The sequence below is a fragment of the Triturus cristatus genome, chromosome 9, assembly GCF_964204655.1.
Source record: "Triturus cristatus chromosome 9, aTriCri1.1, whole genome shotgun sequence".
Lineage (NCBI taxonomy): Eukaryota > Metazoa > Chordata > Amphibia > Caudata > Salamandridae > Triturus > Triturus cristatus.
Window position 1 is genome coordinate 762,518,800 of NC_140592.1, and position 17,439 is coordinate 762,536,238.

At 44.6% G+C, this 17,439-nt stretch overlaps 1 protein-coding gene across 2 annotated transcripts in view; it reads left to right on the forward strand.

The window, feature by feature from the left end:
* Window positions 1-14,740, forward strand: part of LOC146798800 (uncharacterized) — a 209,232-nt gene extending 194,492 nt beyond the window's left edge. For both annotated transcript variants that reach the window (XM_085626100.1, XM_085626099.1), the window contains exon 10: window positions 13,076-14,740. In XM_085626100.1, coding sequence (XP_085482226.1) covers window positions 13,076-13,923 — 848 coding nt within the window. In that variant the 3' untranslated portion in view covers window positions 13,924-14,740. The remainder of the gene's footprint in view (window positions 1-13,075) is intronic.
* The last annotated feature ends 2,699 nt before the right edge of the window (window positions 14,741-17,439 follow it).

Sequence of the window (17,439 nt, forward strand, 5' to 3'; positions counted from 1 at the left end):
GGCGATCCGGCGTGCACTGAAGGCATTCCTTCCCTCTGTCCGGGGAAGTGTAGTGCAGGTGTTCACGGACAACACCACCGCCATATGGTATTGCAACAAACAGGGCGGGTTGGGATCGTGAACCCTTTGCAGGAGGCTCTGCGCCTCTGGACATGGCTGGAACATCAGGGCATCACCCTGGTGGTTCAACACCTGGCAGGCTGTCTGAACGTCAGGGCGGACGAACTCAGCTGCCGGTGCATGATGGATCACGAGTGGCGTCTGAACTCGGACGTGGCGCAAGGCCTCTTTCGGCAGTGGGGAGAGCCTTGGTTAGATCTATTCGCCACCGAAGAGAACGCACAATGTCATCAGTTCTGCGCATTAGAAATTCCAAGGCGGCACTCGCACGGAGACGCTTTTCGTCGCGAGTGGAGTTGCGGTCTGTTATACGCCTTTCCGCCTATACTACTTCTGCCCAGAGTGCTGAAGAAGATCAGGCGCGACCGGGCCCAAGTCATCCTTGTGGCTCCGGATTGGGCACGAAGATACTGGTATCCCGGGCTACTCAGTCTGTCAATCGATCCCCCAATTCGACTGCCTCTTCAGGAGGACCTTCTGTCTCAGCAGCAGGGGACGGTCCTCCACCCGAATCTGTCCAGCCTCCACCTCCATGCGTGGAGATTGAGCGGCGACAGTTGGTGCCATTTGACTTGCCTCCTGAAGTCTGTGATGTTATTCTGGCAGCCAGGCGTCCCTCCACTAAAACGGTATACGCCTACAGGTGGAATAAATTTGTGGCATGGTGCACAGCAAAGGCTGTGGATCCCCTTTCCGCCCCTCTTTCTGAGGTTTTCCTCTTTCTTCTTTCCCTGGCCCAGCAGGGCTCTGCTCTGGGCACCATCAAGGGATATCTTTCAGCTGTTTCAGCCTTCTTCAGGCTTCCTGATCAGCCTTCTCTTTTCAAGTCCCCTGTTGTCAATAGATTCTTGAAAGGCATTTCTCACATGTTCCCTCCTATTCCCTTTGTAATGCCTCAGTGGGACTTGAATCTGGTGTTAACTTATCTGATGTGCGCTCCCTTTAAGCCACTTCATAACTGTCCTCTTCGTCTTCTGACTCTCAAGACTGCTTTCCTGGTTGCCATCACCTCTGCCAGAAAGTGAGTGAGCTCCAGACTCTTTCTTCTTAACCTCCTTTCCTCTCTGTCCATCCTGACAAGGTTGTTCTGAGGACTCGCCCTTCTTTTCTTCCTAAGGTGGCTACTGCCTTTCACATCGGGCAGTCCATTACTTTGCCCACCTTCTTTCCGCCTCCGCATCCCTCGAAAGAGGAAGAGAGGCTCCACCGTCTGGACCCAAAACGTTCGCTCTCCTTTTATCTGGATCGCGCAAAACAGTTCCGGGTGGACGACCAACTCTTCGTTGGCTACGTGGGCGCTAAGAAGGGGCGGGCAGTGCACAAGCGAACCATCTCTCGGTGGGACGTTTTGTGCATTAAGGTCTGTTATTCCTTGGCTAAGAAGGATCCTCCTGTGGGGATGAGGGCCCATTCCACTCGGGCCACTGCGGCTACTACTGCCTTGGGATGGTGAGTCCCTCTGCAGGACATTTGTCAGGCAGAAACGTGGGCCTTGCTGCACACATTTGCCAAGCATTACTTCCGGGTGTGATCTTGGTTCCCTGTCCCACCACCGGGGTTGGTATTGCTGGGGTATCTATTCTAAGGTAAGGAATCTAACTAACGTGTTTCTTTGAGATGCACAGGTTACTTACCTTCGGTAACGATCTATCTGCAAGAAACATTAGTTAGTTAGATTCCTTACCGCCCCACCCATCCTCCCTGTTCTGCGAACCGATATCTAGGGTTAAGGTTATCCCTTTCAGGGCCCTAGTTTCATGACACCAGTGTTGGTTTCTTGCATGGCTCTGCGTTCCTGGTGCGAAAAGCTATGTACAGAACTGACGTCAGCGCGCGAGGGCGTCGTCTAAGTACTCCGACGTCATCCCGGCGATCACGACTCCGACGACTGACGCGGAGCCGCAGACGATGCCTACCGACGCGCAGCGGTACTGCTGACGAAAAATCTTTCCGGATCCAGCCTGATGCCTGGGGATATTCTAAGGTAAGGAATCTAACTAACTAATGTTTCTTACAGATATATCATTACCGAAGGTAAGTAACTTGTGCTTCAAGGTCCTTCCCTTCGGCTTTCGTACAGCTCCATGGGTTTTCAGCAAGAGCCCTGCTCCCGTGGCATCATTACTGCGACTGAAAGGCCTACAGATCTTCCCATACCTCGACGATTGACTGGTAAAAGCCCCTTCTCTTTGTCAGGCTTCAGAAGACATCTCTTTCTGCATGCAACTCTTCCGCTCTCTAGGGCTGGCAGTCAATCTGCGAAAATCCATTCTAGCTCCTTCTCATCGGTTAACGTTTCTAGGAGCAACACTAGACACTTTCCAAAACAAGGTAACGGAGAGACTGAACGCAGTATTATCTCTGGCTCATGATCTCTACAAAAGAAAGTGCGCTTCTGTCCGTCTCTTCAAATCCTTTCTCGGGATGATGTCTTCTGCCATTCTCACGGTACCTCACGCTCGTCTATGGATGAGACCATTTCAAAAGCAGTTAGACGCCCAATTGCTTCAAATAACCGGACAATTCGACAACATAATTTGGATAACTCCGATCATGAAGGATGCACTTCTTTGGTGGCAATCTCCCGACAATCCCTCTCTGGGACTGTCATTCCTTTCTCCACTTCCAGATTTCGTTTTGACCACAGATGCATCTTTGGAAGGCTGAGGAGCGCATCTGCAAGACCTCCAAATAAGCGACAAATGGAGTCTCTCTCGCTCGCGCTCTCTCTCCAAAATGCATATCAATTTTTTGGAACTACGGGCAATTTTTCCAGCCCTCCAGTCATTCCTCCCAAGGATAAGAGCATCCTCAGTCCTCATACGCATGGACAACACCACCTGCATGCATTATCTAAACATGCAGGGAGGAACAAGATCTCCTATCCAATCCTGGGAAATTCGAAGGATATGGGAATGGACACTACAGCATCAAATAACTATCAAAGCGGAGCATCTCCCTGGAATAAAAAACAACCTAGCAGACACCTTGAGCAGGTTAAGTCAATCAAATCACGAGTGGGAACTCAAAGCTGGTTCTCAACCACATCTTCCAGAAGGGGGGAACACCCAACTCGGACCCATTTGCATCTCAAAGGAACCAGAAATGCCGGTTCTTTGCTAGCAGGGAACCTCAGATAGGGTCATGGGGGAATGCTTTTTCGATAAGATGGTCAGGAATCTTTGCGTATGCTTTTCGCCCATATCCCCCAATCTCCAGGGTGCTAATGAAAATGAAACGGGAACCGTGCCAACTCATCCTCATTGCTCCACGTTGGCCACGTCAACACTGGTTCACGGAGCTACTCCTGCTGTCGCAATCCAAACCTTATCGCCTTCCTTTGTCAGCCGCCCTACTAACGATGAACAAAGAAGAGATCTTGCATCCGCACCCAGCTTCTCTTCAATTGCATGTCTGGAACCTGAGTTCAATGAGTACAAGGATTTAATTATCCCTCAGGATTGTAGAGATGTATTGTCAAGAGCAAGAGCTGAGTCTACTACTAAAACATAAACACTGAAATGGAAACATTTTGGTCTTTGTGCCTTCGCAATGACACTCACTCTCTTCACTCTTTCCCAGAACAAATCTTGCCTTATCTCTGGCAAGATCAGGTCTTGCGTATGCTTCAATAAGGGTCCACCTCACGGTCCTCTCCCGATATAGACAGATGTCTGACACCTCTTCTCTCTGCTCTGCTCGCATCATCAAGCTGTTCATGAAGGGCCTTTTCCGGACTTTTCCCCCTATTGTGCCTCCTCCACCAGAATGGCGCCTTAATGTGGTCCTCTCACAGTTAATGAAACCACCTTTTGAGCCAATCCACAAAATAGAGCTCAAGTTTCTCACATGGAGAGTGGCTTTGCTTCTCGCGCTTACATCTGCCTGAAGAGTAAGTGAAATTCAAGCCTTCACCATTAAAGAGCCTTACTTACGTTTCAGAGAGGACTATGTGATGCTACGAACAAATCCTAAATTTAACCAAAGGTGCCATCCCAGTTTCACCTTAATGAGTCTGTTATTCTGCGCACTTTTTTTCTGCATCCTTCATCTCCGGCGGAGAAATCTCTTCATTCTTTAAATGTAAAAAGATGCTTTAAGTTTTATTTGCAAAGGACAAAACAACTGCACAGAATGGATCAACTTCTAGTATCTTATGGACTTGTAAAACTAGGGTCTGCTGTTACAAAAAGAACTGTTACACGATGGATCGCTGCTACTATCCAATTGTGTCATATTAAGGCGGGTAAACCGCTTACAACAAAGTCAAAGGCGCATTCCACAAGAGCAGTATCTTCTTCCGCTGCTCTTTTCGCTGGTGTTTCACTAGAGAAGATTTGCCGTGCTGCTACATGGAAGAATGCTCCTACCTTCACGCAGCATTATTGCCTGGACATGGCAAATTATAGCGAAGCAGCAGTGGGACAGGCAGTCATGTGTCATCTATTTCAATAAGGTAAGCCTCTATTATTAGAGGTATTTTTTCTTGTATGATATATATATTTATATATTTTTTTTTATATCTTGCTACGTAGTATCTCATTGATGTTTTTATATTGACATGTATGTTATAACCCATCATCCTCTAAGGTGATCATGTATATATTACAGCATTGTTAAACATGTATGTTTATGAAACTTCTAGCTACTCTGATTTAAGCATGTGAATCTATGAAAGATCCAATACTGGAGAAGAAAATGAGTTAATTACTTGTAATTACGGTTCTCCAGTATTGGTATCGTTCATAGATTCACATGCGACCCACCCTCCTCCCCGGAGAGGCTTCCCTTATTCCTCAAGGTTTATAGTTTCACACTTATGCTTGAAAATCTGAGGAACCTAGCCTCTCTTGGGATTGTTAGGAGGGGGCCGTCGCCTGATTGCTGTTGATTAAGTTTTGTTCTTTACAAAAGAAAGTGGATAGGCTATTGCAGTGACTCTTCGTTGCATGGTAGCCTATAGTAGTACTATCTACTGATTTTATGTGTATACCGTGGGACTGCGGGGATAATTCAAGCATGTGAATCTATGAAAGATACCAATACTGGAGAACCGTAGTTACAGGTAAGTAACTCATTTTTTTTTATATGTCTGTAGTCTAATACTAGACAGTATGAATTGTCTGGTTTCATTATAGGAAACAAGGGATTATTCGTTGAAGAGGTGCAATTTTCCATTACACCTTGGTATTCAAGTTGTTCTAGGATTTCCCTGACTTGTTTTTCAGCTTCATGCTTTATTGGGTATTGTCTCTGTGGTTGAGGAGTTGATTTTGATTGGGATCTCATGATGAGGTGACTCTTCATTCCATCCAACAAGATTGCGGTACAGTGCATGATCTAGTGCGAACGCCCACTCCTTGGCATAAGAATGTTTAACTGATTCCGGGACAAGGTCAGAGAAAGCAGGTAAAATTACTGTTTCTCCATTCAGGCATCCCATTACAGACTCAGGTGGTCGGTCTTTTTCAGCCAGAAAAATATCGTAACCATACGTCATGTTCTTCCAAAACAGATCCTTGATGTTTCTAGGTTTCTGCCACCAAATAATCCATCCGGTTCCGTTGAGCTATTGTGACTTCTGCCACGCTGTCCAGCTGCCCATTCCGCGTTCATAAGGAGAGTCCTCAGTAGTCTGGGCATGCCTGATTTTAATTCCGGCTACCTTTTTTCTTTTTGAATTGAAGTTTATTATTCTTTGGTTTTTTCTTTCTTATTAATGATATAGTCAGACGAGCATTGTGATTCCTTCTTCGGCTTTATGTGCTCTTCAGATCTGCGCTCTGACCGCCCACCTCTCTCCGAATATGTATCGGATGACTCCTGAAAAGAACGAGAGGAACATGTATCGGTATACTTACACCTGTCAGGCTTCCTAATGTGATCACAGTTTTCTGAGAACATATCTCTTTTTCAGTGGCTTCCTGCTGAGGAGACCCACCCGTGATCTTTGTTTGACTTAAATTTTTCTGTTTATTATCCCACTTCTTCTTCTTCATTGAAGAGTCAGGTGCTTACTTAGTTATCCTTTTCAGAATTTCTCTTAAGTTGTGGTTTCCCAAGTCTGGCTCACACATTATCTCTGCCTAAAGTAGCATAGGTTTTTTCTATTATTTTTGGTAGTTACGCTCCTGCTGTGCAGGAGTGAAATCCCTCCAGCGTTGGCGTATAGCTAACGCAGCTGCCTTCCCTTTTATGTTACTCAACATAATGGTGGATACTGCTGCAAAATTGCCTATCAGTTTCATCCCTAAGTCTAGGGCAGGTGCTGCCCCGTACTCATTCATAAACTGTTCAATACATCAGGTAAAACAGCCAGTGAGGTGTACCATGTGTTCTGGTATAAACGAGGGTGCCTTTAAACCAATTTTATATGCTCTTGGTAAGTGAGAGGTATTTCTACGTCTTCATATGGAGTGTCTTCCTCTGGTGTTTCATTCTCAATATAGGCATGAAACATTTGTGTGCGATCATTTGCAGTTGGGAATTCAATCAATCAATCAGGGAATTGTAAGCGCGCTACTCACCCTTGAGGGTCTCAAGGCACTGGGGGAGGGGGGGTCCGCAGATATGTTTAGCCGAAGAGCCAGGTCTTGAGGGTCTTCCTGAAGGTGTTCAGGGAGGGGGTGCGTCTGATGTCTGCCGGTTGCTCATTCCAGGTCTTGGCTGCAATGTGAGAGAAGGATCTTCCGGCTGCTCTGGCTCTGTGGATGCTCGGGGGTTTTGGCCAGTGCGAGGTTGGAAGATCGGAGGTTTCTTTTGAGTACGTGGAAGTTGATTCTGTCGTTGAGGTATTTGGTCCATTGTGTAGGCATTTGTAGGCACGAGTGAGGATTTTGAAAGTGACCCTTTTCTCCACGGGGAGCCAGTGGAGACCTTGTAGGTGTTGGCTGATGTGTTCGTCTCGGGGGATGCTGAGGACGAGTCTTGCGGCGGTGTTCTTTATTGTCTGGAGTTTGCGGAGTAGGGACTTGTTGATGCCGGCGTAGAGTGTGTTTCCATAGTCCGGTCTGCTGGTGATGTGTGCCTGGGTGACTGTCTTCCTTGACTCAGAGGGGATCCATTTGAAGGTCTTGCGGAGGATGCAGAGGGTGTTGAAGCAGCTAGAGGTGACGGCGTTGACCTGCCGGTTCATGGTGAGTGATAAGTCGAGTACGATGCCGAGGTTCTTGGCTTGGTCTGAGGGCGTAGGTGGACTTCCGAGGGTAGTCGGCTACCAGGTGCTGTCCCATGCAGAAGGGGTGGTGCCAAGGACGAGGACGTCTGTCTTCTTGGCTTTGAGCTTCAGGCAGCTGTTGGTCATCCAGACTGCGACGTCTTGCATTCCTTTGTGGAAGTTGAGTTTCAATCAATCAGAGGGTTTATAAAGCAAGGGTCTCAAGGCGCTAAGGGTGGGGGGGGGGGGGGGGGGTGCAGCTCCGGATCAGTCGAAGAGCCAGGTCTTGAGATCCTTCCTGAAGGTGTGCAGGGTAGGAGAGCGTCTGATGTTCACAGGGAGCTGGTTCCAGGTCTTGGCAGCGATGTAGAAGGCCCTCCCGCCTGTTCTGTTTCTGCGGATGCGGGGGACCTCTGCCAGGGCGAGGTCAGCAGAGCGGAGGTTCCTCTTGGGTGCGTGGAAGGATACTCCCTCGTTGAGGTATTTGGATCTGATGTTAGGAGGGATTTGTAGGCGTGGGTGAGGAGTTTGAAGGTGACCCTCTTCTCGACGGGGAGCCAGTGGAGGTCTCGTAGGTGTTGGGTCATGTGTTTGTGGCGCAGTGTCCCGAGGACGAGTCTGGCTACCGCGTTCTGCATGGTTTGGAGTTTGTGTAGAAGGGTTCTGTTGATTCTAGTGTATAGGGCATTGCCGTACTCCAGTCTGCTGGTTATGAGCGCGTGGGTGACGGTCCTTTTGCAGTCGGGGGGATCCATTTGAAGGTCTTACGGAGGATGCGCAGGCAGTTGAAGTTAGTGGAAGCGACGGCGTTGATCTGGCGGTTCACGGAGATGGAGGAGTTGAGGATGATGCTGAGGTTTCGTGCGTAGTCTGTAGGGGTGGGCGGATTCCCGAGGGCGGGGGGCAACCAGGTGTTGTCCCAGGTGGAGGTGCAGGGTCCGAGGAGGAGGACCTCTGTCTTCTCGGAGTTGAGCTTCAAACAGCTGTCCTTCATCCAGGCTGCAACGTTCTTCATTCCTTCCTGGAAGCCGAGTCTGGTGTCTTCGGGTTTGTTCGTGAGTGAGAGGATGAACTGGGTGGCATAGGATACAATGCTGAGCCCATGCTGTCTGACGATGGCGGCGAAGGGGGCCATGTACTAATGTCTGGATCCCTAATGCTGATTTTTGTTGTCATAGGCAAACATGGTCATGTGAGTGCGCCATGACATTGGCCCGTCACACCAATTGCGGTCTTGTTGGACCAGGAGGGATGCCCAAAGTGCTACCCTCAAAGTTGTGAGAGGGTCCTGCCTTCAACAGGAGTTAAGTAGCACAAGTGCAGTGGAAGCAGCATACCATGTAGTGATAAGTAGGCATTAACAGGTTCTTTTTAACCTGTGTCACAGGAGCGAGGCCTAACGGCTCACTTATTTTTTAAAGCTCTGCTACTGTGTGCTCAACTCACTCTTGGCCTACATTAGTTCGGTGTGTAGTGCTAAGCAGTGTGTGAGTGGTGTATGTGTCTGGGAAGCGTACAATACAAGGATAATGCAGTGCATGCATGATGAGTGCATGTGAGCCTATTATTGGTACAATTAATGGAGGATGTAGTGCTGAGGCGGTGCATGCATGAAAAATGAATGCGCTAGATATGTGTGCCTATGAGTGGTACCGTATATGAAGGATACTGTGCTCTGTAGTGTGTGCCCATGTTAAAAGAATGTTCTGGATGCATGTGAGCCCATGAGTGGTAAACACTGAGGATGGCGGTACTGCTAAAGATGTGCCTGGGCAAGATGTAAAAAGGAGGTTTGTATTTTTTATTCAATTCCAATCTACAGTTTTCAAAGAATATAGCAGACTTTTGCAAAACTGATTGTTCTGACTTTAGCTATCTATGCAGCATTTGTTTATGCCTACGTTTGGATGTGTCTGCTCATTAATGACAAACATACTGACTGTGATAGTAATGGTGGTGGTGGTGGAAATGGTTAAGGCAGCATTAATGATGTATGTTCATAGCAATAACTGTGGCACCCATTTCTGCACTAGCACTTTTGAGTCCACCCCTTTCTATCAGTAAACCAATGCAGTGTTCCCTATATGTTTTAAATGTTGATTGTACTATTTTAACATGTGAATTTAGGTCCCTTGTTTTTAGTAATTTTAATGGTTTTAAATAACAAAATGCTATAAAAAAATGTATCATCATCATCAGCACGTTAATGGTGTTGGTGACAATTGTGATAGTACTCATAACTGAGCAGCAGTAGTGATGAATGACCATCGTACGACAGTCCACTGTGTCTTGCATCAGAAAGGTTAAGTGGGAACCGCATACTTAAGATGCCTTTAGGAAATCCTCAAATGTGTTCAAAAGAGCCTTTTCAGACTTCTGGAACAGCGGTACTTGAATGAATGAATGAAAGAATGAATATTGAATTTATAGAGCGCTTAAGTTAGCCCAAGGGCGTCAAGGCACTATTGCAGACCTAATAGGCAGAGAAGATGGCATGCTTACACTACAATCTGTGAAAAAAGCCAGGTCTTCAAGGCTTTACGAAAGAGAGTGTGTAACAGCTGACCAGAAAGCTCTTCCGGGAGAGAGTTCCACAACTTGGCAGCAGCAGTCAAGAACGCTCTACCTCCCCATTTAGCCTTATTAAACCTTGGTACTATTAACAGATTCTTATCTGCCGACTGGAGTTGTCTAGTTGGAGCTTAGCGATGGAATATTGCCTTAATACCTTCCGGGCCTGTGCCATAGAAGGCATTATGCGTTCGGCAGAATGTTTTAAAGAGGATCATACTGTCCAGAGGAAGCCAGTGTAGCATCCTGAGAGAGGCAGAAACTGAATGAAATTTTGGAAGACTCATCACCAGTCTGGCCGCAGCATTCTGCACCTGCTGCAAACGTTGCACCAGACCTTTATTAATGCCCAAATACAGGGCATTACAGTTATCCAATCTGGACATTACCAAGGCAATAACGGCCTGTTGAGTGAGTCAAAGGAAAGAAAATGTGAGATTTTTCTGAGGATCCTAATAATCCCAAAACAAGTGGACACTGTCATACTGACCTGCCCGCTCAAGTTAAGTGAATTATCCACTATGATCCCTAAGTTTTTCCCATGGGATACAGGGCAGGGACAGGCACCAAGCATGTCCAGCCACCAATCGCTGGACCAAATGTACAGTTTGCTGCCGAAGATCAAGACCTCAGTCTTCTCCCCGTTCAATTTCATAAAATTAGCCATCATCCAGGAGGAGACTGCCTGCATACAATTTCTGAAGTTATGGGAAGAGTCTTTGATATTATGAGTAATGGACATCATTTGGGTGTCGTCCGCACAGGACAACACCTCCAACCCAAAGGATCTCACCACTTCAGCAAGCAGGGCAACATAATTATTAAAGAGTGTTGGGCTCAGGGGAAAGCCCTGAGGAACACCTCATAACATGGGCTTAAAGACCGAGTAGAATTGGCCAACTTTCACAGTCTGTGCCCGGTCACTAAGAAATGAAGCAAGAAGTCCCAGAGCTGAGCCCCCGATCCCTATCTCTCTGAGATGCTCAACCAGCCTCGGAGGAGATAGGGTATCAAAAGCTGCTGTGAGGTCAAGTAGCACTAACAGCGTGGTGTGCCCTGCGTCCACTTGAGTATGGATGTTGTTAAATACGGCAGTTAAAGCGGTTTCCGCACTGTGATGGCTTCTAAAGCTATGTAATGAACCATCAAGTAATAGGTGCTAAGGTGGGAATTTAGATAGGTTTACAAAATCTTAGCTGGGACAGGAAGCAATGAGATCGAGCGATAGTTTTTCAATTCTAAAGGGTCCAAAGAAGGCTTCTCTAAAAGTGCTTTACCAGTGCAGTCTTCCACAAGGTAGGGTACTGTCCCTCTGAGATAGCTACATTCAATGCAGCAGTAAGGTGTGGAACAATTACTTCTCTAGCAATCTTTAGCACCTTGAGGGGGCAGGGTTCCAATGGGGAACCAGATTTAACTCCTTCTAGAAGCTGATCAGTAACGTCAGACGCTAAACAAAGAAAAGTAAGTAGCCTGGGGGAGTCCTCAATAAGCGCTTCTTCGTTAAGAAGGGAGGTAGACTGAGCAGGCGACCCCGCGTTGGAGGCTTTAAGCAAGGAGTAAATGTCTGTGATCTTGGTATGAAAGAAGTTGGATATTTTATCACAGAGCTCCTGAGAAAACGCTGAAGGATCTGTGACTGGGGGGAAGTAAGGGAGATAATAACTCTAAAACGATCCCTAGAGGATTTCATCGACTCTGTAATCTTTGAGTAATATAACCCCTTTTCTTCCATGATAGTCGCCTTATATTTCATCAAACACTGTTTATGCAAATCCCTACCCAACGGCGCTAGGTCTATGCGCCACAGCCTCTCCTGTCTGCGGCACACCTGTCTCATCTTTCTGAGTACTTAACCTTTTGACTTCTGTGGACTCCCAAGGAATGACTACTGGAAAGAAGGGACACCGGCCTAAGGAATTTCTACTATTTGAATACCAAACAACCACATAAATTAGGACATTTTCTATTTAATTCACAAACAAATATTATACAAAAACTAGAAATTTTAATGAGAAGGTTGGGCACTCAGGCAGGAGTGTATGTCCATTACCATGCAGAGGGCTTTTCCATCCCAATAAGGACAACGTTATTAAGAGTACAACAATCCGATTTGTTATTGAGTGTAGTTTTGGCACTTATGTCAAATACATGGATTTACTAGCCCAAATGCTTTTCCTCTGGTGTCGCACCAAAGGTGTTCATGGGAAGATGGTTCTACCAAAATCTCAGGTAAGAAGAGAGCACTTGGCAATAGAACAGCCCACGCAGAAGTGGTCAGGCTAAGATGAAGCACACATTTCGACCTATCTAGCTCTGGTTTGGATAGTACTTCAACTAATATGCCTGCTTAAGATTTTCACTGTACTCTGCACAGTACAAATCTCAACAATACTGCTGTAAGAACCAAAATGGTGCCCCACATTTTGGAATGTAAGAAATAAAAGCTGTCTGGGTTACTTGGTTTCACTGCTGTACTGCAACCATAGCAAATTAAATTGACTCTGCGTTATTATAATCCAACTCTGGCCTAACTGATCAACAGTTACTTTATCCCATCATGTGTAACTCCAAATTTAATATGCATTTAACTTATTATCCCCTGCATAGCAATGAGCCGTAACTGGAAGGGAAGCAATATGCAGCAAAGAAAACCATCTTCTCCAAATATAATATCCAAACCTGAACGTTAATATTTTTTCAACATGTCTTTTAAATTCATTTTGTATGTTAAAAATCGCTGCTCAAAGTGGTTGCCAGTGTTTTCAATCCCTTCACCTGCTACTTACTAAATTAAGCATTGTAAAAATTGTACTGCCTTTAAATCCTGGATCAGAGACAGGTTCAATTTCTAATTATAAATGTGTTGTCGAACATTAAAATTTATTTTGCTAGCTCCTTTATATGTTCTTCATAAATGCAAGGCAGAATAGATAAAATGAGCACCTTGTATTTGAGGTTTATTTAATATTTTCTTTACTGTTTGTGGATATTACTCATTTACTAGGCTACTGTGCATGTCTTTCTGTTGTGAGGAAATTTTTTCGATGCTATTCATAAAATTAGATTTTTAACTGGCGTCCTACTTCTCCTTTTTACTCAATTTCTATCTGAGGGTCACAAAAACCCATGGTCATGAAGTAGTATTTAATAACTACACTTGGTCCTTTGCATTTAAGCTGTATTGTGACCTAACGTAATACCTGTAACCTTTGCTTCTTCCAACAGAGAATGGAACCATTTCCACCACAAAAGGTTTATCTTTGGAACAGAAGATGAAGGAACTTGGAGAAACTGACAGACAATGCCCTGAGTGTGAGAAGAACTTCAGCCAGAACTTGGATCAGTGTGATAACTGCAAAGCTCGTGCTACTTCAGGCCGAAAAAAACTGAAACAATACAAGTGTATGCAGTGTGAAAAAATCTTTGTTCGCAAGTGGGATCTGTACAGACATCGAAGGATCCATACAGGGGAGAGACCATATCAGTGCACGATGTGTGATAGAGGCTTCACACATAGCTCCCATTTGAGTAGACACTATAAAATACATACAGGGGAGAAATCCTATGAATGCACTGAGTGTGGTAAGCATTTTAGACATATGTCGACCCTGACAAAACATGAGCGAACCCACACAGGGGCGAGACCATACCAGTGTACAGAGTGTCAGAAAAGCTTCACTCACAGGTCAACACTGAGCAGGCATGAGATGATCCACAGGGAGGAGAAACCCTATGATTGCGTAGAATGTGGTAAATCTTTTAGGCAATCATCGCTTCTGATAGATCATCATAGAATTCACACAGGGGAGAGACCATATGAGTGCAAAGAGTGCCATAAACGCTTCACTCGAAAATCAGATCTTTGCATGCACCAGAGGATCCATACTGGGGAGAAACCATACCAGTGTAAGGAGTGTTCTAAAAGTTTTGCTCATGGCTCGCATCTCAGAAGGCATCAAAGGATCCATACTGGTGAGAGACCCTACGAGTGTAAGAAGTGCCAGAAGAAATTCACTGACAGTTCAACATTGTGCAAACATCAGAGGAGCCACAAATGTAAGTCTGCATCATAAGAGCACAGAATGTGAGCAGCAAGCATTTCACATGTATCAAGTGTTTTAGAGTCCTATTGAAACAGGTACCTAAGGACCCTCTTGGGATTCTTAGACTATGACCAAAACCATCAGCATGGGATATTACACATTTTAACTAGCTCCTTCAACCATGAGCTAAAATAAAAGTGATAAACCAGCTTCCTCATCCCCTTCTGTGGTGCTATCCTCCAACTTTAGAGCCATGGATTGGCCACAGAAAAATCTTGGTTGGCTACAAGAACAAGAACATACTCCACACACTCCATTTTATTTATAAAACCTGTTGTAACAAGGCAGAACGTCTTCAAAGGACAAGTTGGAATGAGCCATATAGTAGACTACAAATGCTAGTCTCCCATTATAAGCCAACAAGTAATGAATGGCCACATCCTAGGGTCCAATGCATAGATGGCAACTCTGAGGAGAAAAGCCTTTTTTTGTTCTGTCACCAGACTGGTCTAAATCCTGTTGATAGTGCAGCTGAACGTCCTGTTTAACAGAAAAAAGAGATGGGATCAATTAAACAGCAACATTTCCATTTTAAGGCAATGGAACAAATGAGAAAGAAAACAACAGTGGTGACTATGACAGAAGCCTAATTTTACTAAACACCAAAGTGATCATGAAAAGGAAAAATAAAACCTAACGATCAGAGACTAATCATGGCAATGCTGGACCATTGGATCTTGCAAAACACTTTACTACATGTGTAGAAAAAGACTTGAACAAACATGCAGATTCTATCATGAGCTCCTCAAACAGTACCCAGTTTGTGTTGAATAAATCAGTGAAGTTATGCATTGTCATCTTGATCTTTTTGAGTAAGACAGGACTATTGTGTATTTTTGTCAGGAAGCACTGTATTCTATTTTATATTGTTTATTTCCAAAAGTTATTGTGTATTTAATTCTTAGCATGTAAAGCTGTAGGGCTGAACCTAAGTCAGTCACTTAGTAGGGTATCTGAAATGTTTCTTACTCAGCCCAGTCCTTTTTGGTAATATGATCATATAGAGTCTTTGGTCTGAGGTGACCCTTTTTGTATCACTGCTTCTAGGCTTTGAGAGGCAATACTGGCTGTCTCAAACGGCTGTGGCAGCTAGCAAGTATATACTTAATCTCTACTGTTGAATCTTTCACAGATTTACATGCTTCATTTATCCCCTACCATCAGCCTGGGAGTCTTTGATAGCCAAAATTAGCAATATACATTGTTAAAATGGCCATAGGCCCAAAACGTTTTTTTTAGCAAGCCATTCACCTCATTAAAATTCAGCGAAATTTCATACAAATGGTTGAATTCACTGACTGCTTTGACTACCCTAGAGGTTATATAGTTCTGATTTTCTACCACATGTCGAGTCTCAGGAAGACTTTGGACAGAGCTCTTTTCTATGTACTCTAGCTACCTCAGAACTTGTGGATTTAAAATTTATGAGTCATGGGCACCATCCTAGGCCCATCTTCACATTGTAGATCTTGTATCTGGGTTGTTTCTTCGTGCCTCAAGAGATTTAAGCCATAATGCCAATCTCTCCCAATAAGGGGAAGGAATCTCCCTTCAAAGTCAGTTCGGCCTGTGGCTTTTCAAAATTGTTGTATAGTGTCTGCATTGTAAGTGTATGTCTTGTCTTTTTTCCCAAAACAAAGGGCTTCCAAATTTGACATTGTTAAAACTTTCAACTCCAACATGCTTTATGATAGAAGTACCTGGCTTTTTACCTTCAAAAACAAATTGTGAACCCTCTTCTGGATGATTCTGCGAAAATTGCCCCTTCAGGAACTTCCGCTAAACAGACATCAAAATGAAACCACCTGAAAGTACTCCGGGTCTTTACTTAATAAGCACCTGTAAAAGATTTCTTCTCTTGATACAGCCTTGATTGGGATCTCCCTGTTAGCAGGCATCCAGTTGTTGTCAACAGTGACACTATCCATGGCACAGCTGAATCTGCCACAGTCTGCTGTGCTGGAACCTTGGGTTTTGGGGTATTTCCGTTCTGCATCAGAAGATTTTCACTGCAAGTCAAATGCAGAAAATTCCCATTTGCAGGTTTGTATCCTGAAACACGTCTGTTCCAACATATACATATTTGTAGGTGTGAAGCTGTCATTTTTTGAAATTCAGACAAAAACACCTCAAAGTTTTAATATGCTAGATGTTTTCAGAATTCTCTTTGATCTTCAGTAATACATAATACAACATTCAACATGAACCCTCATGTGTGGAATCAAAGCTGTAAAATCAGTAAGAAATTAAAAGACAAAAACATTATCCTGCTAGGCTCTATAGACCAACGCGTGAAACTTTGCACTGCCTCTTTAGGGGGGAAACAGCCACTCCAACGCGGCCATTTCCACGCATAGCCTTAACCACGCATGCATTACAACGCATGCGTGGGTACCACGCATAGCCTTTACCACGCATTCTTTTACTACGAGATACGTAGTAAAGGCATGTGTGTTAAAGGTACAGTTAAAAAAGGGGGGTTGGGGGGTGTCACCCCCCCAAAAAAAAAAACCTGATTAAAAAAGGGAGCTCTTGCTCTTGCTGAAAAGAACTTCATACACTTCTCATATTTTTTACTCCCTTTTCTGTGAGGGTTTTCCTTCATTTTTTTTTTTTTTTTTTAAAGTTGACTTGTCTGAAGGTTTTTTAACATTTGAAGGGAAAATGTGGAACTTTTTGTTTTATTTTATAGAGTTTTATATAGCACGAACTTGACCCAAATTGGGTATCAAAGTGCTTTACATAGCACCAGTTGCCTTACAAGAGGACACATTTGTTTTTTTGTTAGGCACGGGGAGATCAAGTGATTTGCCCAGAATCACAGGATGTTCAGCGTCATTGCCGAGACTCAAACCCAGGTCCCCAGATTTGAGGTCGACCGCCCTAGCCGTTAGGCCAACTCCTCTCCCCAACTATGCCTATTTGTGAATTGCCCTGCTGTGGGAGAAGAAGGCTGCCGCAGGCTCTCATAATTTATGTGGTCTGTTTCGGTCATGGATTACAAAATCTGCAAAAAGGCTGTCTAAAAGTACATTTAAAGACAGAGAAAGGATTTCGTCAGAGGAAAAGGTTGAAGACCTCAAGGCGAAAAAGGAGCTAGTGAGTTTGTCCATGTAGCACATATTGATCCGACTTTCATCAAGGGTTAATGGAGAAGTAGCAGCAAGACCACCATCTTCTTTACTTAGGACACTATCAAGACTCCTGATTGATGATGTTGGTTTCGACATAGCAGCTCAGCCCTATACAAACATGCTTACCATCACGAAAGACTGACTGCCATCCATACATAAGCTCATGTCCACATGGACGGAGAAGTCTTGTAAGCTATCAATGTCAAAACACTTGATGTACCTTCTTACGCTGTTAAGACCATTGACAGTGAGGCATTCCTCTTTGCATCACTCAACATCGAAAATATCACCATCAAGACACTCTACATCAAGGATATATTCAGTCCCACATTAGACTTCGACAGTCCTATCA